Source organism: Strigops habroptila, chromosome 1 (genome assembly GCF_004027225.2).
Source record: "Strigops habroptila isolate Jane chromosome 1, bStrHab1.2.pri, whole genome shotgun sequence".
In the NCBI taxonomy this organism is placed as follows: Eukaryota; Metazoa; Chordata; class Aves; order Psittaciformes; family Psittacidae; genus Strigops; species Strigops habroptila.
In genome coordinates, this window is record NC_044277.2 from 116,979,491 (window position 1) to 117,003,911 (window position 24,421).

The 24,421-nt window shown below is 37.9% G+C and overlaps 1 protein-coding gene across 14 annotated transcripts in view; it reads left to right on the plus strand.

Moving 5' to 3' along the window:
• NEBL (nebulette) overlaps positions 1 to 21,929 on the plus strand; it is a 248,903-nt gene extending 226,974 nt beyond the window's left edge. For all 14 annotated transcript variants that reach the window (XM_030495880.1, XM_030495792.1, XM_030495808.1 and 11 more), the window contains 2 exons: positions 11,774 to 11,889; positions 17,143 to 21,929. In XM_030495880.1, the coding sequence (XP_030351740.1) occupies positions 11,774 to 11,889; positions 17,143 to 17,319 (293 nt within the window). In that variant the 3' untranslated portion in view covers positions 17,320 to 21,929. The remainder of the gene's footprint in view (positions 1 to 11,773; positions 11,890 to 17,142) is intronic.
• Positions 21,930 to 24,421: the final 2,492 nt, after the last annotated feature.

Here is a 24,421-nt window from a genome sequence, read left to right on the forward strand (position 1 = left end):
AGTACAAACAACCTTTGAGGAATAAATATGGCAAGTGCACATGCCGTCAGTTTGACTCCAAAGTCTGTGAAAGCTGCAGAAAACACAGTATCGCAGTATCTTCCTGTGGGATATGGGTATTTAAAAGATTTGAAGTCTTTATATAGCTCGGAGTGGAAGTTAAGTCAATGAGAAACATTAAGTCCTTTCATCTCTTTCCCTAGTGGCATGTCCTCCTTGTGTGATATGAGCTTTCTGAAGAAGAAAGGCTTCAGAGTGGCTGTGCCTGCTCCCTTCCCTTTCTCCAGACTCCAGGGGTTATCTTTCTCCTTTACTCACTAAGGCAGGAACGTGTTATAGGCCATTAAAAGAACTGTTTGAATTGCAGTGTGAACTCAGCCCAGCAAACAGCAAATGCAGACTTTATATATTATTGTACCTACAGTATACATACTCTACAGCTTGGCACTGACAATTCAACCATTGATTTCAGGGATGTCTCCTCTCCTCCTAGCACACAACAGTATCTGTGATTCTCTACATAAAATACTTACTTGTGGGGTTTGCCTGAGGCTTTGACATCCACCCATATGTACCACAGAAAATCCTAGAACAAGGAACTGTGCTGCTGCTTCTGCTCCTTATTATTTTGGTTAGAAGACAAACTAGTCAGATGAAATGGAGAAAAAGCCGCTTAATTTCACATGCTGGAATGGCAGAGATGCTCTCGGATACATGGACCAGCAAGTCTACTTGTGTTGGGACAGTTGTAATGCTCTTCTCTTGTGCCAATGGAAGGTGGAAGAAGAAGAGGAAAGGAAACAGGATTTGGTTCCATTCCTTGCTCTGTCCTTCCCATCATTTTTATAAAAAAATCCCTCCGGCTTTGAGGATGGGAAAAATCACCAGTAGTAAAAGACAAGTCAAAGAAAAAAAGGGGGATAATACCGGACAGCTCTTTATGTTGTAATATAGAGATTTGTCTTCCATCTCCAGGTGCAGCTGGCAGGAATACAGGGCAGAAATCCTTCACCCCTCTTTGTATTCATATGCAGTTGCTAAGCTCTCATTTTAAGGAGGTCAAGCAGAATGACACAGCAGTTATATTTTCTTCTTTGGCAGCCAAGGAAGAATGGTTCTTTTATGCTAGGTAGCTGAACTCTGTTTCCGTAACATTGTTCCCTAGAGTCCAGTAATCAAACGTGGCATCTCGAGGGAGAGGAATTGTAGATTTCACAGGAAGAACTATAGGCTTTTGTGGGTTTCTTGTCCCCTTTCAAGTGTATCAGCAGGCTGCACTGCCACAGAAGGCTGAACACATCAAAATAGCACTCTGTGTACTCCCTCTTGGTGAGGGTTACATCTACACTTCTCTTATCCACCAGACTCTTACATCTGTTTCTGAATTTTTTTATTTTTTTTTTTAATATATATCTATATTTTTTTTACTAGATGGTGCTCTGGTTTTGCTGCTTTTACATGCAAGCGCCCAGCAGGTTTGCCAACCTGAAAGCTAATGTGTGGGAAAAAATAGCCTTCTTTCACTCAAAAGTGTCATAGTAAACCAGATGATTTTCTGTTCTTAAGTGTGTAATGAAGTACAAATTCATGCAGTCAAATAATAAATACCTCACCCATAAACCTCTTGTGGTATTTTTGAACTTGGGAAATACTTCTCTGTGTATGTAATATGGGCACAAGTGCATGCATATGTTTGGTACCTGATACCAGAAATAATTTAGCATGAACAGTTTTTGTTGTTAGAGAGCTTGCACTCCTTCAGAATTGGTGACTCCTGGGCTTCCATTCTCAAATAGATTTTTGCTGAAGCAATATAGTTTCCTTCGTAAAGGTTTGCTGTAACCACATCCGGTACCCCATAAGGACAGTTCTTGTTCAGGCAGCAAGACAGCTCTCTTCCTAATGAAAATTGCACCTTTCATTTGAAGGAGATGTGTTTTGCCTTTTCAGCTTCTGCCTCCTGTTTTGAGGTGATCCATAATGTTCAAAGGACATTTTTTTTTTTCTGATTAAAAGTAATGACATTACAGTTAGAGGAGTTTTTGAAAACAGTGGAAGGTTTCCTGGTGTTAGAAAGGCAATACCCTCTCAGCTTTAGATTTGAGGTAAGAAGGAAAATTAAATGCAAGGTTAGTTGAAAGAGTTCAGATTTCAGTTAGAAACAGGTTGGGTATGTTCCCTACACGTGTTATGTAAGTTTCTGTGAAAAAAAGATGTCTGATTGCTTAATACATAATTTGGTCTCTTCTGAATAATCCATTTCAGCCTTTTAAGCCATGTAAGTGTAGGAATCCAGAATGGCAATGGGACCACGTTTATGCACGTTTTGAGCATTATGTCCTAGTCTCGACTACCAGACTTTTAGTGTCCTCTGCTGAGTGCTTTGTTAATGCAGAACATGAGAGAAATCAGTCCAGAAAATTAGATTTTATTATTTTCCACTACAATGACATAGGAAATATCTGTAAAACCTTATTTTTTTAATGTAAAACTTGAATCTTCATGTAGAACTGCAAGTGAGGGCTTAGTTGAGTTTTGATCAAGGTTTGATTTAAGGCTCTGGGAATAAAAATAAATATCCCACATTGGTTGTAATATATTAAGATATAAATTGTAGTTCATCTGAAAGCACATTTTCATTCAATGTGTATTCACAGAGGATGAGTTAATGTTCCAGGGAGACCTTTACATTTCACAGTTCCAAAATATTTTTGCTTAGATTCTCTCTGCCTATGTTTGATTCCCATGCTTCTTTCCCATACCCTTGACATCTGGCAGCATCAAATGGTAATTCCCACACATGGAGGTGGAGGCGAATCCAGAAGAGATCTCATTTTCAATTTCTCTAGCATGGCAGCAGTTCAGGGGATCTTTCTGTTTGCCCTGCTAGTTGTCTGAGTTTGATGTTCCCTTTTCCTTTAAACAGTTAGTGAGCAGAAAGTAGAAAGGAAATTTCCAAGGGACTCAACAGTGAAAGTGTTAATGGCTCCCTTGGCAAGCAGTTGTTTCAGTTGTTTAGTGTGGTCCCCTAGAGCAGCTTTTGGTGCACTTCAGAAGATTTTATATCCAGCAGATAATAAATATCATTAGTAAAATTATGTGTAGTCATGTACTTGATCCTGGTCGATAGTATCCTTTCACTATTGCTCAGATTCATTATATCCGCTAAGCAAATAAATAGCTGCACAGAAATCAAAGCACAACTTCTGTGAGAAGGACTTGCAATTTTCTCTCTTCAATGGGTGAATGGGCAACAGTTGCTGCTCAGTAAATGTGAGTTCAAATTGTAATTGAAGGTGTAATGAAACATGTTAATATAACCTTCATTTTACTAACTTTGTCTGTTTGTGAGGAAGCCTAGTGCAAATACCTAAACCTGCCTGTTCACAATTTAAGAGGGAATTGTAGCTTCTTGTGGTACACTGTGGCCCTGCTAGGACCAAGGATACCTCGAGCTGGCTTTCAGACATTTTGTACCTTCATAAATAAAAGAATGTGGTATGGTATGTGAGGAAAGGAAAGGCATATAGTACTCTGTTTTCTTAGCTGAGACATGCTGCAGCTTAGGTGGAATGTCGGGCAAAAAAGTCAGCTGGCAATATGGTTTGTTTGTCAGTGACACCAAATCCCGATTGCAATTAATATTCAGAACTCCAGAATGCCCTGTGATTTGGTTATATCCTGGTTATAATACCAGTAAGGAAAATGGGGTTATATATAAATATTATTAAATTTCCGGGGAGATCATTTACCACGCTATCTTATAACAAATACCATTAGCTTTTGTGTGAAAAAGCTTTCATTTAAAGATTATCAAATCTGTTCTGAGTGTTTAGCCTTACAGTCCTAAATGGCTGTTCTAAAGGCAGCCTGGGGAAGCTGATGGCATTTTCTGTTCACCAAAATTGTCTGCCTTGCCAGGACAGGACTGGTTTGTGCTTTTTGCAGGTTGTGAGGCTGTCACTCACCACCTCACCACTCCACAGTCAGACACAGTTACAGGCAGAGACTCTATGGGTTTGAGATTGGCTTCTTCTCCTGTTGGCAGAGCACAAGATTATTTGTACTTAATACTTTACAACTCTGTGATGCTTTACAACGACAATAATGTGTTAATGATCACAAAGGCTTTTGAGCTTTGACTCAGTATCCTCCATCCCTGTTCCTCAGTAGAAATGATGCTCTAACAATTATCCACAAGCACTTGCTGGCAAAAATATTGCCAGTATTCTTGCCTTTTGATGAAGAGGGTGGATGTTCTGTTGACTGTCCTCTTTCTTGTAATGTCAACAACAGAAAACATTCTGGGTTCCCTTTTTTTTTTTTTAACTCTATGACATTTAATACCTGTTTGCAGACATGGCTTCTGGAGACTGTGCTAGCCTGGGCTTTTTTTGAATACAGTCCTTTCATGCTGTTCCTCTGAAGGGGAATAAAAGCCATACTACTTTTAAATGTTTGTGAGAAAATGGCTTTTTGCAGCAGAGATTTAGACCCCTCAGAGAGGCCAGAATGGACCTCAAGGACTAGATTGCCCTGAAAAAAAGGATATAATGGAATTGACTGGTCCACCATTCCTCAAAATATGAAGAATTAAGGAGAAGGCCTGAATGACCAGACACATAGGTCCTGATGTACTAGAGAAGCAGTTTGTCAACTGTTCTTCTTTTGCCAACTGGACTAGCTAGTACTTCCCAAATTCCCACTCCATCAGCTATTGAATGTATGATGGACTTGCACAATAAAGTCCAGTGTAGCCAGTAGTAATGATATTGACTGTTTGTAGAAATCAGGAATTTTAGAACAGATAAATTTTTGTGAGAATGTTTGATCTCAGGAGTAACTGAAATAAGAGATAGCCCCCCCAAAGAGGAAAACAAATTCTCAATAAAATACAGGATTCCACGTGGCATAAGCACATTAGACATTCTTTTTGTCATTCCTTTCAAAATTTGTTTGTTTTCTTTGACATATACTAAACAGCTGTGTGTGATCTTCTGTTGTAAGTTTATTCAAACTCAAATTCTAATTTCTTATATGGAAACTGCTTTTATGAGTTATAAATGTATGATTCTACATTTTCCATAATAATCTACTTCAGCTTACAGGGTGGGTACTTATGGTTAGGCTTAATTACTGCTAGCGGATAAAGTGGTGTTATAAAATAACAGTGCTTAAAACAGTCTTAGTCTAGTCGTGAAATTAATGAGGTTTAATTTAAAACATTTTATTTTATCCACTATAGTATGTCAGTAAGGGGTCTTGAGAGTAGAGACATTTTGAATTTTTTTTTGCATCATGAATAATTAATGTTAATTATTTTAAATACAAGATTAATAATTTTGTTGACACCCCTCCCACATTTTTTTTTTCCCCCAGGTATTTGAAGATTGCATGGTTTATTTCTTACGTCTTTATAATTTAGGTTATGGAAACTTCCTAAGCTTTTAACATTCTGAATTTGCCTCTGACTCCAAGTAGTTCAGAGCTTCAATTCTAATGAGGTCAGTGAGCATGGCAGATATTTATTAGCACCCTGTGTGAATTAGGCCATACTTTCAGGTTGTTATTTCAACAACCTAATTATATGTGGGTTTGATATTCCAATTTACTAACTAATACTGACTCCTGTAATGGATAGTATGCAGACAAACTGCTGCTTCTGACAGTGCTGAGAGCAACAAGCCTGGTAGCTCAGACGTCCGTGAAAGCAACCTAACTGATGAGTAAAGGGCGAAAAAAGGAGGGGAAAAAAAGAAAGAAAAGAAATGAAGGGCAAGTTACTGTTACAAGAAAAAATGCCAAGATGCCTTACCATGTTGTTTTCTACTGTTCTAAAAACAGCTCTGTTCTGTATCAGGTCTCACCATCTGCAGTCTTCAGGTTAGTGCTTTTTATATGCTTATGCAGTCTGACCTATTCCCAGTAAACTTGACTGTGCGGTGCTACTTTTTTTGACTAGAAAATAATAAAACTCTATAATAGATAAGAGTTACAATCAGTTTAGAGTATGTGTTTTCATTTTGTAGCTTATTTGAAAAGTTAATGCTGAGCAATTTAACTTTAGAGTTGGCTGGGAATTTTTCAATATTGTTCATCAGAAGATAGCAGTTTAGTGCTAAACATCTTTGTAGGAATGGATCACTTATGATTAACACCTCAATGCCAAACCCCCCTGTTTTATTCAGTTTTGAGGTTTTTAAGGTTATAGCTTGATATTTTTGAAACAAAGAATGCAGCTTTATGTTGAAATATATTGAATTTTTGTCATGTACATTATAATAAACATAGAAAATTATTGAAATTAAACCTAGATATTTTGAAATTATTGACATAATATTGTTTCACCTGATTTTTTAAATTTCTTTTTGCATGAACCTTTGAGATTTTTTTTTCCTTTTCATCCCAGTTTGGGACAGGAGCATTCTTGGCAATCAGGTCTGCACTGGAAAATTATTACTGAGGTTTTCCTACTGTTATCTGTATCTAACATATTTTTACTTTTCTGTTTGTTTTTTCTACTCCTGTGACTGCTTTTTTATCATATCCTGTAGAGATTATCCCCTTGCTCCGTACTATGGAATGCTGCAGAGGTCTGTACCTTATTTCAGCGCCCTTACCGTCTCTGTCTCTGGGCAGTCCTTGCACACTCATTAAAGTCTTTAAGTTCTCCAATACCTGTTTTTACTGTCAAGTAAACAGCTCTTGCTGGCAGCATTAGGCTCAATCTTCTCTAAACTCCCACTATGATTTTTTTCAGATACTGTGGAGAGCTAGGATGCAAGTAGTTGGGCAGTGCACGCCACATACTAGCGCACAGGAGCATCTGCATTACATGGGATGCATTGTTTGTTGCTGGGTGCCGAGACATCTGGAGGGAAGCATCTGCGAGAGGCTCAGCTCTTTTGTGGTTTGAACTTGGAGCTTGCACAGAAGTGAGGTGCTTGGGAGGACATACCATGGGACAGCTGAACTGATCTAGGGGTTTGCTGCCTTCTGCTGCCTGTGGCCTTGAGTACCTGGTCCTGCCTCCTTCCTTGCACTGCATGTGCTGCTGGTCTGATACCTTGCTGAGCTGCCTTAGCTCACCAAACCAGCAGAAAAACAACACTGCTGAGAAGTGAAAGGATGGTAGGAGTGTTAGATCGCCTCAGCCAGGTCATGGAACATCAACCTCAGACATGCAGTGGGAATCAGGAATGGACTCTTTAAGATCTATCACCTCATGACTCCTGCTGACTTCTTCTAACACTCTTAACTTTAGCAGAGAATTATGTTTAACACATCACCCTTAAAAGCCTGCTAAAAGCTCATCTGTCATAGCAGTCAAGTTACTTTTCTTCTCTTTTTATGTCTTTCACATCCTATTTCAGCATATCTATCCTGTCTTATTTGCTGCCAAAGTATAAAGATTCTTGATTCTGAATTGACTGTGATAGGGGCCTTCTTTAAAACTCTCATTAAATTCTTGTTTGACAACAATTAAGTTCCATTTATCCCAACATTCATGCTTGGGCAGCATGTGAACTTCTGCAGAATAAATGTTAAACTTCTTCAAATCTCTCCTTAAAACTGTTACTCAGGTTGTTTGTCTGGTTAATGCAGTGCTGGGCTGAGTCCATCTCAAGAGCTTCTACAGGAATATACACTGCCTGGGAAATAAACAGGAGGAATTATAGGGTTTTGTAGTTGCCCAAAGAGTAGTGAAATCTCCATCTTGAACTCAAAATTGACAGGAAAAGTCCCAAAGAAACCCAATCTAACTGCAAATTTGGCCCTGATTTTAAATGGGGGTGAACTATATTACTTCTAGAGGTTTCTTCCAACCCAAGTCACTTTAAATGTTTTAATGATAAGGAGCAGCAGCCAACTTCTAGGGAAAGCGATAGAAGACAAAAAAATAAAGTACTGAACCAGAATTTGTAAAGAAAGTTACCTCCATGACACTTTCTGGAGAAGGCTTTAAAAAGGTACCAGTTGTTATTATGCACTAGCTTCTATGCATCAATAGCAGTTTATCCTAAGGCTATATTTCTTCAGCTATGCATTCTTGTAACTTGGACTGGGAGGTGGTCAAGGGGGTTGTAGAATTCGGGCAGTGACCCATCCACATGAACAACGTGTGGGGTGTACCCAAACACCCCAGAAGTGTGCTCTAGACATACACTTCCACACATGTGATTGCATCACTACTTTGATAATGTTTTCTCTTGCATGGGTCATAGCTGAGCAATTTCTAAGGGAAGGGCAAAAGAAAAAAGGAACTGAAATCTGTGGGAGAGGCCTTCTCATGTAAGGCCATGAGGCCTGCTCTAGATGTAGAAAATAAGGCAGCAGCAAGGCAAAACAGGGGAATGACTTCAATATATGTGGAGCAACATGATTCCCATCAGCAGCTTCATCTATTTTGCGGGAGCTAGTCGTAAGGTCAGTAACACAAATACATATGGTGATGCTGTATTCTGGCTTAGTTGCAACTTGTGCTCCTCAAAGAATCTAAAGCTTGATTTCTCGTGTTGTACAGACACTAGAATTAAGCACATAATATTCATTGTCTTTCTTTTTACTTCCTGCTCTCGTATGTTATGGCTTTTATTATGATGTGTTGCAGTATTCTTGTTGAGTTCTCCAAAGTCTTAGTAGTGAAACCGTGAAGAGAGCTAGCATCAAAATATGTGTTTAAAACTGCATGATGTCGGTAAGAGGATGTGATTATTATTTTACATCTGATCCAGTAAATGGTCTGTATTGCAGTAAATGACAGAAGTGCAGTAGTTAGAAGTGGGGATATATAGTTTTACATGGATTGTTGAGGTTCTGCTGTACAAAAGAATGAAAGAGAGTTTAAGTATGGTTTTGATAAAATATAAATATGTCTTGCTACCTGCCCTTTAAATGATTGGTTTGTTTTTTTTTTTTTTTTAACCTTGCAGTTGTACAGTGCTCTCTTAATTATTCCTTTTCTGTTTCCGCAGTCTGACCTTTTTCTTTCCCAGTGCTTCTCAAAGCATGTCCTGATCAATACACACTCTGCAGACCCCATTTTCTGCTGCAGCAAGTTGATACTCATATTTTTCTCTCAACTTCTTTTTCTTGGAAGCTTTCTCTCTGTTTGCCTTTTATCATGTTCATTCATTTTTCTCTCTCCTTTCTCTGGGAAATCCTGTAAAGATACAGTAAGAGATATATGATAAATTTCTTCAAGTAGTTAATTTGAAATGAATGTCTGACTTGCTTGGTAAATGAGACAAGAAAAAAAGTAAGTTTTGATACATTAGAATGCATTTGGTAAAGTCTTAATGCAACAAGAAAAAACAACCACCTGTACTTCTGGGAGCAATGGTCAGCCCTCAGCTCCCTCACCAATAAATCTGGCTTCAGCTAAATGAATTTCATGTTCCACTACTGTGTTTTATTGTTCCCTTAGGTTAACTAAAACCATTGCTTTTTCTGCCACAGTCAGTGATGTTATAGAACTTTATACTTTGGTCTGAGCCAAAAGATTGCAGTTAACTATGGGTGACGATGATGAAGAAAAGTCTAACTCTTTCTCTGCATCATTTATTCTCACCTTGAAATATTTGTATGTCACCAGAAACATGGCTCAGATCTGTTACCTGTTCGCTAATCTGCTTATTTATGTGATTCCCAAATTATCTTTCAAATAGACAATAATCTGGAGATTTCTTTAGTATTTTCTGTAAGAAATTGTTAAAAACTATTGATCATTTTTTTTCAGCCCTACTACAATATTGTTTTAATGGAAAAAAAGGGTGGAATTATTCAATCAAGTGTCTTCAACACTGATGTTCTGATATATAGGCTCATATATATAATACCTAAATAAAGGACTAGAAGATAATTAGCAAATCTAATCCTAAAAATTCCTTCTTTTTGTTTGTATAGAATCTTTTTCTAATACTTCAGCTTCTAACACTTCCCATTTCTCCTGCTTTGGAAAAAATTTTTTATTTCCCCAGGCTTAGTTTCCACCTTTGCAGGTAAATGAGCAAAAAGGCTCACTGAGACAGTTTGACAGAATTCTTTCAGCTTGTGAGAAGTTGATAGCAAAAGAAGAAAGCACGTCTCAAACCTGCTGCTGACAGTTGTCACAAAGGCAGGAGGCATGAGTTATCCTCCCCAAAATAAGCCTGTCGATTTCGAGGCCACAGTGAAGCTGACCATCAGTAGCTTTGCTGCCTTACACTGGCAAGGGATGATTGGTAGGAATTGAGAAAAATCTGTTCTGGGGAGAAGGAATCAAGAGTAAAAAGTTTCTACCAGCACCTTCACTTCTCTTAGGAAGAAGAAAGGGACTCTCAGGGTGTCTGCCCCTACGAGGGACCAGGGAAAAGCTACTAGCCTGTTGTCACAGCAGAGCAGGCAGGATGCTGACTGATCAGTGGCCAGTGATGGCTTAAGAGAGATACAACTTCCTATTAAGTTAAAAAGTTCAAGCTCTGCTCAGTTTTCAACCCACATAAGCAATTTACTGCTGGTATGAGACTCTATTGGCTTCTGTGGAATGACCTATGTTTATGGTGGTAGTGAATTAGGCAAAATTCGTTCCATCTTGATCACAGAACCTTTGATTAAATCACATTTTTCTCTATTTTCTCATGAAGGGCTACATCTGGTCATGTAGAAATAGCTTGTAACAACACTGAAACATAAATTATTTGATGAACTACTTAGGACTGTTCACTTAATGCATGATAATCCTGTGAACATGTTAACGAGCAGCAATTCTCTGATGATTAAACTGCTTTAAAATATCTGCGTACTCATATGTCATTAGAATGAACTTGGCACTTCTAAAATATCCATTATTCATCATTGAGCTTGCTGAGAAAATAGTGAGTAGTCACTTACATTGTGCTCATTTCTCACAGATTTTTGATCAACCATGTTTTTAATGCATTCTATTTTGGTCTGCTGCCAAAATAAGGTGTTTCAGCAGATACAGAAGTTTTACGAGTGCTTTCCTAGTAAAAATAGGGAGTCCATGTTGGTTGTATTAACTCTTAGCAGGTCTTGGTACAATAAAAGTCAGCATATTAATGATTAGCATACAGAATTGTTGAAATAATGTAATTGTTAAAATAATATGAATAAAATACATGTGAAAGAGATGGAACAATTGCGTGGTAAGAGGACGATTCTGAAAGAGGTGGACTTGGAAATATTCAAGTAACCATTGATCTCTCTGTATTCAGCAAAGAATGTTGGTGGACTCAGAATAAACTAAGAAACTCAACAACGGCCTCACTTTTTGACATATCTGTCTCTTCCTGTGAATCACAATCCTTTGTTCATAGCCCAATAAATAAGAGTTAGTTTGCAATGTGTTAAGAAATAATTGCAGAGAATTTCTACTGAAACATTTCAGAACTGTGTTGGTTTATAGCTTTTTTCATCAATCTTTCCTTAAAAAATGGCAGTATCATGGCATATGATATTTAGTACATCATCTATAGCAATATCAAAATGAGTGGTGTCTCAAGCTTTTGTACACCTTTTTAGGGCCAGACTTCTTATGGTATGTTAAGCTTTTCCTTCCAGCTCACTTTGTGAATATATTGCTGTAGCTTTGGCTACAGTTATGTGTAACTCAAACCATGAAAAGCCTTATGTTGTATGTGGAAATAATTCTGAACTGTTTCATACTGAGGAGTTGTTATTTATAACGCAAATAATCTACAATTTCTACAAAAGGCTAGACAAGGACTTTAAAAAAACCTAATTAATGTGTCTGTATTTCTTTAACACACAGCCCCTGTTCTCCCTGGGGCATATCAGCAAAGCCAGACCCAAGGATATGGATACATGCACCAGACCAGTATGTCATCCATGAGGTCCATGCATTCACAGCCTCATTCAGCAAGCCTCGTGAGTATTGGGTTTAAAGAATTATTTTATTTGGTAAGCAACATCATCAGCTATTGTGAATTGGTACCCTTGAATTCTATAGCTGCACTATTTGACTGTCCTGGTCCTAAATGTAAGTGATAGTCCTCATGCATAAAAAAGATTAAATGACAGGGTAGCGGCAGGAACATTTATGTCTGAATGCATTAAAATAAAATAATTTGTGATCTCCAGAAGGCAGAGGAATAACTGAATCTTCTGCCTGCTTAAAACAAATAGTAAATGCTTGGATGGTATTTCACAGGCTGAGCTTTGATGGTGTGCGCTGTGATGAATTCTGGTCCTAGTGGTGAATGAAAACCACTGATCTCTTAAGATCACCTTGGTGGTTTAAATTTGTTTCAAATTTTTTGACTTGCTGATTTTGTGCTAGCAGGCTTTTTGTGTATCCATATTACTCATCTCTGCTTGTAAAAAGTTAGCTCAGATCCGTACTGGTGTGCCCTTTCTAATTCAACAGAACAGTCATGCACCCACTTGTGCCTGATCCAAATATACTGCTGGGTGACTGAGAAGAAGCTTTATCATGAAACCCTGGCCATGTCATGAAGTTCTTAGTTATGGTGGATGGGAATATAATGCTGATGTGAATATTTTGTTTCTGAAGTAACTGGTCATGGAAGGAGAGCTGAATGGGTATTCAGCTGGGTTTTTTAGGAAATTGACCTTCTTTTTTCTTTTTGAACTCTTTACATATAAAATTTTAATGGTTATCATATTTTTGTATCATAACACTGCCTGGAGATTTCACAGTTCAGATTTAGTCACCTTTTACCTTAAAAATACTGACTCGTAATTTTGAATTTTAAACTATTGTGAATGGATGTAGATTTGCTACCTCTGTCACCTTTTTTAGAGTTGAAGAAGTATTTAATTATGAACCAAACTTGGAGCTTGCTGAGCTGGAAAAAAACCTGCTTTCAAGATTATCCGAAGCTTGCATTTTTCTTTAAGACTCAAACTCCATGGCATTTTTGTATTGTAAAGATCATGATGTTCTGTGAGATTTGGATGCTTTCGGGTTTGCCAGTTTCTCAGCTGCTTGAGGGCTGAGGAGTTAACTTGCTGGGAAGTCTGGATCCAGGTACTTGCATCTTTGAGTGAACCAATAACTTGAGAAACTCTTTGGGCACCTGCATTACAGCTGTGAGGCATCTGATGCTGGAATCAACCATTAATTTCCACGGATATCAAAAGGCACTTGAGGAGCTGGCTGCTTTCCAAAAGGGCCAGAATCCAGGAAATGGGAGAACTGGAAGCCTGGGCTTTGCCAGCAGATTTGCTAGTTAGTGGGGAGCAAACAAGCAGCCTTCAAATACAGGAGATAGAGAATGAGCTGCTTGCAAATCTGGAGATGCACTTAGGCTTCACAGCTATGTGGGCAGGTAAACTGACTATGATTTCCCTAATATCTCTACCTCCCAATGATCTTCCTGGTGGGCTGCCTGTTGAAACAATATAATTTCAATAATCTTGAGAGTCATCATTTACCTCTCCTTCCAGAATTAGGAATGCAAAGGTAATAGGAAAAGGAGGGCAGTGACATTAAAGCATTTTAAAAATAAAGGATTGACTGTCTCCTTTCAACAGGTTTTCTTATCCCTTTTGTGAAACTTGTCATTTGACATTCTTTTAAGTGATAGTAGCTGTTTATCATGGGAGAAAAAGAAACAGCAAACATCATGGTTTGAACATATCTTGCTGGTAAAAACTGAGTGAGTTTCCTGGAAATGAATAAACCCCAAGCATATCCAGAGGGAGAAAATCAAGGAGTGCTGGCCTGGTGCTGACTGCTAACTTGCCAGTCTGGTAAGGAAGAGAGAGCAGAGGGTGATTCTGCTCCAAAAGAGGCATCTTGGTTGCAGCTAGAAACATACCATGCTCCCTTGTCTTTCCACCTTCACATCAAAAGACTATCTTTTCTTTTTTCTTTAGCCTGTGCAGCTTATCCAGGTTTGCTGGGCATGTGGCATTCAGCTACTGGGATGGTACAGAATGCTCTCAGTGTGTGCTGGGGAAAAACCCTGGTTTGGGATGTGTTTAAATGTAGTGATTTGCACAGACTTAATATTGATGGCAGAGTTGGAGTGCTTTTAAAATCTCGACATGGCATAGATTTGACAAAGGTTATATCAGGGTGGGGATGATTGGAGAATTAGCTGCTGTAGTAAAGCCTACTCCTTTCAGCTGGTTTGTTGCACTGGTATATCAAATTAGGGCCCTCAAAAGCTGTAAATTCATTTTATAATCACATTCACTAATTTCCTATGTTGAGAAATAGAATTTTTCCAATTTCTAAATTTTCAAATTTAGTTTTATTAGTTCTGAGCTGTGTTTTGTATCGGGCATGATCCTAGCACAGTCTTTTGGGTAGATTTTTGTTTGTCAGATAAATGGCATTGTTTTCTGATTCTTAACTTCTGCTCACTTTCTGTGAGCAGCTCTGCATAATGGGCTGAATTAAATTCTTGCTCACAGTACAGAATGTTTTATAACAGACCCCTGAAAGCTCTTTCCCTCTTTGGAAAATAATAGAGGGTGTTCTCATGCCTTTAGATAACTAAAAGTGCTAGGTTGCAAGTTGGCTTTTCTTGATAGCTGCTGTATGTGAAGGACACTGCTCCTTTCAAGGAGCGATCCATAGAATAAACTGGTAGATGCACTGGAAATATGCATCTGTCAGCTCACATTTGGCTGGGGAGCTGGGAGTGTGACAGCCTGGCTTCAGTTCTTCATATGCACAAGACTTACTGCTCTTTCTAAGCCGTAGCTCCAAGTTAGACCTTCGAGGAGGTGGGGAGATAAGCGAGTATTTGATTGTTTTACAAAGCCCCAACCTTTTCTTATACCCTCTTGTACTCTCAGTACCTGCTAAAGTCTCTACTGACAGAGGAGTAACTCCCTAAAATGCATTTTAAAAATCTCTTCTTTGAGTCCTTTAAGCATTGTAATTCTCAATTACATAGCCCAGACTACACTCTGAAGTGATAATTAGGCACTAAATGCTAACAAGATTATTATGGAGATTTCTCCTGACAGCCATTTAGTACCTAACTAGGTGTTAAGGCCATAAATTTAGGTTTCTCAGCAGCCTTTAGGGCTCTAATAAATTTTTTTAAAGTTTGAAATTTCCAGCTTGGCTTCACAACTGTGCCACCACAGTGATGTAGTCAAGCTGCCTTAAAGCAGACTGCAGTTGTATGTCCTATGCCATGACGCTCTAAGGATGAGCGAGCATCATTCTGAGTGAGCAAAAACTTCTCTCTTTTTTTCCAATTTTATATTACTTTAATAAAACATCTAATCTCTTCCCTCAGTCTTTGCCCATTTAAGGAAAACATATAAGCATGGCTCAGGAAAATCCATTCTCTGCCTTATGCCAGATACAGACTTACCACAATTTTTCTTAAATGGACCTTTTTTATTGAAATAAATTGTTTAAAGGACTAGCTACTGCTAGGCTTCTTGTAGCAGCATATTTTTAACTGTTTTTTTGGAGTTAGTTTCAAGGCTCAGTAGAGAGGTCAGTTGAAATGGAAAAAATCAGACTCTCAAAGGTCTTCCAACTGCTAGATTTCTAGTTTGTGAATCTTTAAGGAATTTTTGGTAATGATAGAACCCTCCTATTTAGTTGCTTCGATGTAGTGCATAAAAATGGTGATTTTATTACTGACCTTCCATTAGCACTTGGAAGACATTAAGGAACCACCAAGAAGCCACATGCCTCTGCTTAAAAAATCGTTCTTGGTCACAGCCTGTGGGGAAGGAACATTACAAGGCATGGCAGTGCACATTTATACAGAGCAAGACTCAAATACAGTTCAGATCAGTCTTGTCAGGAAAGGTAGTGGTCTCCAGTTTTTAGTCAGAAGTTGATTTCTCTGTAGTCTTTAACCTGCACTACCAATGATAAGGCAGAATCAAGACAAAAAGTGTATTTCCAGCATGAGAACAGCAATGATGAGTTGCTGTATAGTGTTTGGATTAGATGATCCTACATTTCCAACATGGACAAATGGCCTACTCACTGTGTGTGGAGTATTTTCTGAAAATAATTTCATTGAAACCCCTCAAAAATCCATAATGATATGGACTAAAACGAATCCAGAGTTATTTTCCTCTGAGAAGCAGAACAAAGTTTGCTGTCTCTTAAAAGGTTCAGACAATAGTACTAGGCATTAACTCAAACATTGACTGTTTTACCTTTTTCTTCTTTAAATTATTGTACCAGAAAAAGTCAGCTAGATATGGTGACTCATCAAAAATTACTGGTAGGGAAATTGAATATTATCAGTGATGCTTGAACTGCTCCTGTCTTCTGTCAAGAGGCAGGGTAAGTAAAAGAAAATACTCCTGGGAATTTTAAAATCAGCTAGTTTTGTTCTGCTGTGAAGATACAAAGGGAGATTGTTCCCTCTGCATTTGAAAATCTACTTTGGATTCCAGTGAATGATAGCATTTTATTGTTTATGAGTGGAAATAAATAGTCTATTTAGAAACAAAATAGAAACTTGGCTTACAGTGGACAGAGGTGTATAGAAATTTGACTTAGCTAATGATAGGACTTAGTGTTCTGTTTAGATCAACCTTTTATCAGAATATGCAAAAATAAGTATTCACAAAAATTGTTTTTGCAGAAGTTTTGAAATCTTGGTGGTTTTTTTTTTTTGGTTTTTTTTTTTTTTTTTAATTAGATAATAATGTATTCCTAATTTTTAATTTGGGGTAAAATCCTAATGAAGTGAAGGACATTCAGTGAAATGGCAAGTTAATGACCTGAATGAAGACTATTTCTTTTCTGTAGTGAAGACACAGGAGAAGCTATTTGGAAATCATGCAAATAGGGAACAGAGGCACAGTTAGACATGGCTGTATGTAATGAACTGTTACTCGTGAATATATGAAGCAACAGTTGGAATATTTCTAGAGACAGTGAAGGGCTTGAAATCTGTTTGTGTGAGAACATTGGACAATGCAGGTTCACAAAAATAATTATATTGCTGCTCAGAGCAAGGGACTGTATTCACTGTATATTTGACAGGGTGAAGGGTGTATTGTTTCTTTTCAACAGGTAACATGATTTCTCTGCCTTGGTCCCTCTGTTCTTTTTTTTTTTTTCCCCTGCTCTTTTCATTTTCTTTGTGCGAAGAAGAGAAGGAATCTACTTCTGTTTAGGCTTGAGACTTTACAGCCTTTTTTTCTTTCCTTCAACAGAGAACCTACAGAGCTATGTATGACTACAGCGCTCAAGATGAAGATGAAGTTTCCTTCAGGGATGGTGATTATATCATCAATGTGCAACCAATTGATGATGGCTGGATGTATGGTACTGTTCAGAGAACTGGGAAAACAGGAATGCTTCCAGCAAATTATATTGAGTTTGTTAACTGATTTTTGTCTCTATTCCTTTGAGCTTTATTATGATTTACTCAAAATCTGACCTTTTAGAAAAAATCAGAAGAATCTTTTAAGAATACATGTTCATTACTTTATCACTGCTGTAACAGTCTGCATTCTCACTCAGAATCCAAATTAGAGCCCTTTAAAGTAAAGATAAATAATCAACAAGAAGCTTAGAGCTTTCAACACAGCATTGCTTATAATAGTGCTGCCTCAAAATGAAAAACATGTATGGAAGCCTGGTGCTGCCAGTCCTATAAAGATTTCAGTCAATTAGCTGTAAAGGGGAAAGAAACTTTTCCCTACACCTGAAAGACATTATTCTCTTAATAATAACAACCATAAAATAGATTCACTTCTTATGGCACTCTGAAGTCACAGGAGGTTAACGCACTGAGTTTGAACACATCTTCAAATTATTAGGGAGTTGTTTAATGTTTGAACAGTTAGCATCCTAATAAAAATAAAAATGTTGAGTAGATAACAATTTGAAATAATGACGAGTAATATGCTAGTAAAAACAAAAAGCAAATAAAAAACGCTACTGCCCAACAGCCTTACAGTAAAATGGTCTATTTTGACAGCAGAAATTTTCCACATTTATTCCTGGATTACATATTTTCTCTTATTTCCAACAGTGACCTCTTCTATCAGCTTTGCTTGCATCCCAGTCCATCAGTTAGCTCCATGCCTGGATTCATGGTTCTTCAGTAACTTTTCCACATAAAATTCCTTGCAAAGACTATCTAGAGTATGAAACCTGTAAACTCTTCTGTTTTGTTCTAATAATACTTAGCATTTAAATAGAAACTTCCATTAAGGCAATGTACAACCAATACTTCATGTTAATTCCTTTACCTTCACCTGTACTGCTGTAAATAAATATCCTGTGTGAGGCCCCAGTGATGTGCAGTCACACAAAGCCTGCAGTTACATCCCTCCTCCTTACCACAGGTAACTCGCTTAATGGCTGCTTTGCTGATGAGCTAATGTACCTATCCCTGCTGCAGAAATACTTGCACCTCCATTGAGTCATGGAGGAGAGCTCTGTTTAGTTGTACTGCATTTCAGCTCAATGGCCTGTTGCTTCAGTTTCCTTCAAAAATCTTGGTGATCCAACAGTGGGTTGTACACTTGCCAAATGATCAATGATGGAGAAATATTATGTTTTCTTTTACTGATTTAATCTTTCTCAGAACTGACATCGAAGGGAAAACTAACCAAAAGGAAGTCCAACGTATTCTTATGCCGTGGTGCTTCAGTTTAGTTGTCTGTAGGAAACACTAAAAATATTTTGCTGACAAACCTTCACATACGCTATTTAGTATCCATTAACTTATGATCTGAACTGAGACATCCAGGCCTCAGTCTGTGAGGCTGAGGAGAGGATCAAATAACTGGTGACATGATGGACCTGTAAGAGGGAATGTGTCATCAAGTATGTGTCACAGGAAAGTTGCTTTTGCTTTGGCTGGATCCTAGGAGGGTGCCACATTCCCTCCCAGGGAGAAACTCTGCAAGGAAGGAGAAAGGAGTTAAAGATTCATGTGGTGTTCAGCCACATGCTAGGGAAGTTAATTTTGGAGTAGTTCTCAGAATGTTGAGCCTGCTCTGAAATTTTTAAAGTAGAATTAAATACAGAGTTCATAGGCAATTTTGTATTTCTGGTTTCACAAAGTAAGCAAGCCTGCAGCATCTATTTAAAGGAGAAGGAAGTCGTATGTATTTGTTATGTCAACAGAAAGTTATCAATGCAAATACCTGCTAGTTCTATTTTTGCATACTATTAGGAATTGGAAAGCTTATGCAATTTTTTTTAGGTGTTGCTAACATGGGGCTGATCCCAGCTGCCATATAGAGTGGAATGACTGCATAAAAAAAAAAGTCCATGACCGTGGAATCATCTGTATGTTCTTGTCATCTGCCTAATTTCAAGGCTAATGCTGACCAGGAGCATCTAACTTCAAAAAAATGTGGTTCAAAACCAGGGATGTGATATTGTAAATATTCAGTCTGTATGGGTGTAGTTTAAAATTCTTGGAAGTTTTGTATATAGAGCTGCTGCTGCAACAGACCCTTCTGCATTACTGGTGACTTCCGTGTCAAACCAGCAAGCTCTTTCAAAAGGCTGCTTCTGTGTTGGTTTTCATCACTAGCTATCAACAGCAAGTAGAGGAATCCATTTTACAATGGCTGGCAAATTTTCTGATGATGCCGGAGGCAAAATTTACCATCAATTGCTGCTGTGCTGCTCCATTAGCTGTGTAATGCTGACAACAATAAAAAGAAATTGGCAGTTTGTTAACCAAATATGAATAAAAAGAGATATAGGTAATAGATATATTGCATCAAATGCCATTTTTAGTGACCTTTTAAAAAGAAAGTCTCCACCTATAAAGATAGTAGCATTCTTCCTAAGTGAGGAGGTGGCTTGCAGTGTTAAACACTGTATGTATAGTGAAAAGTAAATCAGAAAATGAGCATTTGATGTCATTAGATGACTATGTTATGTTAAACAATAGAAATAGAATTTCCTCCATTAATTTTGAACATTCATTACCCTGGCAAAGCAGCTGAAGCAATTTGCGAAATAAAAAAGGTCAGGAAAACAAAACAGTGTGAACTGTATTTCTCTTGAGAATGGTATGTCAGCAGAATTATTAAGATTGTTTTAAGTTAGTTACTCATTCGTGTAGTCAGGTTTTTATCTTGTATATGCTTCGTAGTTTGTGTTCATATGGAATGGTTCCTGCTTTTTGTTGTAAACCAAACTTTAGTGTCATTATGCAGTTTTGTTCTAAGCAATGCAATCAAAACCCCAAAATTATCAGAGTGCAATTATAAAACTGTTTTTTAAGATCTAAAATTTGTAAGGTAGGGAAAGTAAGTCAGCAAGTAAATTGTGCCAACACTGGTTTTACAAGGCATATGTTGGAGCCTGTTACATGCAGTGGGATATAGGGGTAAGCAGATGTTATATTCTGTCTTGTCACCTTTAAAGTGTATATTCCTTTTTAACACAGCATGTTCCATTCACTGTACTTTCTTCCTGTAGACAATATTTTCTTCTGGGGAAAGGGAAAGACTTTTAAGGAGCCGAATTTCCAAGATTTTCCAAAGTTCAGGTTGGAAGTTCACACATTCCCATTTTAAGCATTTTAGAAATAAAGAAGATAGAGTGTGCTGTAATTCTGGGTAACATAAGTGTAAGTATAGAAAACAACATAGAGCATATTCATACATATGTACCAGAACAAATGGGTGCCTTGCTTTTCATTACTCTTTCTCGCCTGGCTAATCTTCATTTTCTAAACAAAGCTACTTACAGATACTGCAGTTGTAATTTTTCATTATGGAACATTAGCATTTAATCTTGATGAAACAGGGTTTTCTTGATTACATTTGACATACCATAAACCACTTCAGCAGATTGGGATTTGACAGAGAATCACCTCCCATGGATTATATTTTTGACAAATGCGTCCCTACTGAGTGTTCCTCAGGGATATGGAAGGTCTCCAATACTTTGGAAAGGTAATAATTCTAGTTTTTATTGTACAGTGACTGCATGTCATCTTGTACAATGAAAAAGAAACGACAAATACAGAAATCTTTAGCAGAAAGTATACAGGGTATAAAATGTTAGATTTTAATTATGTTGATTAGTACTCCTTTTAAAATACAGAGTATGCTTTAGTTAGTAAATGTTTAAATAACATACTGAAACAGACAAAAGATGCTGTTGAAAGTAGTTCTCCAAACTGATGTGCTGGCAAATGCAAAGTACTGGTAAGCTGTAGAAGAATAAATCATTTTGCAATGCTTTAGTGATTTTCTCCAGCTTTATGCCATAGAAACCCCATTTCTCCTTTTGAAAGAAAACCTGAAAGCTATATTTCCTAAACTGCCTGCACTACAACAGTATATTCAAATGAATTTCATATGCTTCTTGTGTCTGCTAAATAGAATTTGCATATTGTACTTAAGTTGTAATCCAGTTGTTGTTGACATTTGTTCAATTATTATTTTAGGGGGGAAAATAAGCTATACTGTAGCATTTCAATCATGTGTATTTAATATTACTATTAGAAATTGCTAGACCATTGGAAGACAGCAATGACTGTATTGACATTGATTAGCATGATGTGGAAACTCAGCTGTTGGTTTTTGCAGTGTGGTATAAAAAGCAAAAATGAACCGCTGTGCAGTTTGGCTTATGTTTGCTTTCAAGTGTGTAAAGTTTTAGTTATTTTGCAAAATTGTTCTGTACTTGGGAGTATACAGTTATGAAGGTAACAATTGTTTTTCAAAGGACAGATATACTTACTCTTGGATCATATGATGTATCATCTTAATTTGGCTTTTGTTATGCAGAAAGTTAACACCAGCTATTAAAATATATTTTAGTAGAAATGCTTTAATTCCTGTTTCTTCCTCTACACTGTGAATATTTGAGCCTTGGTGGACTAGAGCAACATCATGCTGCCCAAAGTACTAACCTATGCAAACTAGTTCACATTTTAGTTGATGTCACAGTGGATGTAACATAACAATTTATTTTGCATAACATTAAACATCATTCAAATAAAATATTAAACTCAGCACTATGTATGTATTATATTCATAAACAGTAATCTGCAAAGCTACCATACCCATTAATATAAGCTAGCAAAGATGTATATTGTTTTAACTAAGGAAACTTCGAGTTTTCAGACTTAAGTAGAATATTTAGCACTATTATTCTTCACGCTTGATCTCAGAAAATAGTTTCCTAAAACACCGTTTTATTTCAGAAGTGCCCTCTTCTCAGAGTGTTAATTTGCTTTTTCAGCCTGTATTTTCAACCCTTCAAGAGAACAGCAAGTTGCATTCCATGTCTCTTGGTTTGTTTAAAGAAGCAAAGGTAGTAAGTGAAGGAGGTCTGCTGATTTGACCGGTACTGGTTTGCTGGTGTTTGAATGGGCATTTGGTTAGGTGTGTTTTGAGTGCAACACTAATGAAAACAAGTTGGATTACTGGCCTCTTTAAGATAATTTTATATACTACTGGGGTTCTTGGGTTATCTTTATTCGCCTACAGAAGTAAATTATGTTTTACAACATTGTAAGAAAGTTTAAGTTAAAATAAAATCCAGAAGTATTTTGGAACTGCTGTGCCTGTAGCTGAAGAAGATTATTATGCTTGGGGGCATGTTTTATTTATTCAAGTGTTAAGCGTATAATCCAATGGACTGCATTAGAATCTTTGAATTTTTATCAAGTGTTAGTGTGAAGAAGGCTGTTAAAAATGACTGATGACAAATGGCAGCTATGAATGGAGCTTTTTAGTTCATTCTAGGTAAATGATGTACAGTTGCTACCACACTAATTTTATCCTTAAGATATGCATGTTAGAATTTCCTATGAAGTTTAATTAGTTACAGAGCTTTGATTTCATGTTTTGTGGTGCTTTTATATATTGAAATGCTGCCAGTATAGGAAAGTCCAGTCTTTTTATATACTGTAGGAAACAGCAGTTTTCAATCAGAAAAAGATTTAAGAGCTGCCAAAATGGACCTCAAGCACTCAGAGTGTGTTTTATTTGTAAATCGTTCCATAATCTGCTAGAGCAACTGGAGTACTTGATTTTCTATTTCTATCGTAAGTATATATTTCAGGTAAAGGTTCTCCACCTGAGAGCCACTGATGTGAAGTTGGTAGGAGTCATGTGTTTGGCGTCTTAAGGATTATGTCCTTATTCAATAGCAGTGTCAAATCTAGAAAATGGCTGAAATGAAGAAGGCTTTCCTGTCTTTACTGACCTCCATGGAGTATTATTATCAAAAGGATCTGTGTACTGGCACTTGAAAGTCCTGTGAAGACACTCCACACTGTGTATTAGATAGGTTTAGAGTTTCTAGCTATCACTGCTCTTAGAATGCCTTCATTTCTGCTCTGTCACAGAACTGAGCTTTTGATTTTCCCTGTTGTGTTAATTAGCAGGAGTAAGCTGATTTTACATAGAGTTCTCTGTACTGAGGGAATAGTTGACTAATGCATTGTCTGTGACAAGTACTACCTGCCCTCCCTCATATCACTGAAACCCTCAAGCCCAACCATGTTTCCAGTCCTGGCCTGGAGTGTACCTCTCTCTTCTTTCCATGAAGCTATCTTTGGGACACACTAAAATGGTATCACCAAATGATCCAGATTTGTGTTTTTCTTCCAAATGATTCCTTATATAGAATCATAGAATCATAGAATAGTTAGGGTTGAAAAGGACCTTAAGATCATATAGTTCCAAACCCCCTGCCATGGAAGGTCACACTAGACCATGTCACCCAAGGCTCTGTCCAACCTGGCCTTGAACACTTCTAGGGATGGAGCATTTACCAGTTCTTTGGGCAACCTGTTCCAGTGCCTCACCACCCTCACAGTAAAGAACTTCTTCCTTACATCCAACCTGTTTAAGTTTAAACCCATTGCCTTTTGTCCAATCACTATAGTACCTGAGGAAGGGTCTGGCATCATTGTAGGCCCCCTTCCGATACTGGAAGGCTGCTATGAGGTCTCCACGCAGCCTTCTCTTCTCCAGGCTGAACAGCCCCAACTCTCTCAGCCTGTCTTCATACGGGAGGTGCTCCAGCCCTCTTATCATCCTCGTGGCCCTCCTCTGGACTTGTTGGAGGAGGGCCACGTGGCCACTTGTTGGATATTGCTCCAACAGCTCCATGTCCTTTTTATGTTGAGGACACCAGAACTGTACACAATACTCCAAGTGAGGTCTCACGAGAGCAGAGTAGAGGGGCAGGATCACCTCCTTTGACCTGCTGGTCACGCTTCTTTTGATGCAGCCCAGGATACGGTTGGCTTTCTGGGCTGCAAACGCACAACAAAGCCAGCTCATGTTAAGTTTCTCACCAACCAGCACCCCCAAGTCCTTCTCCGCTGGGTTGCTCTGAATCATTTCTCCGCCCAGCCTGTAGCTGTGCTTGGGATTGCCCCAACCCAGGTGTAGGACCTTGCACTTGGCTTTGTTGAACTTCATGACGTTGGCATCGGCCCACCTCACAAGCGTGTCCAGGTCCCTCTGGATGGCATCCCTTCCCTCCAGC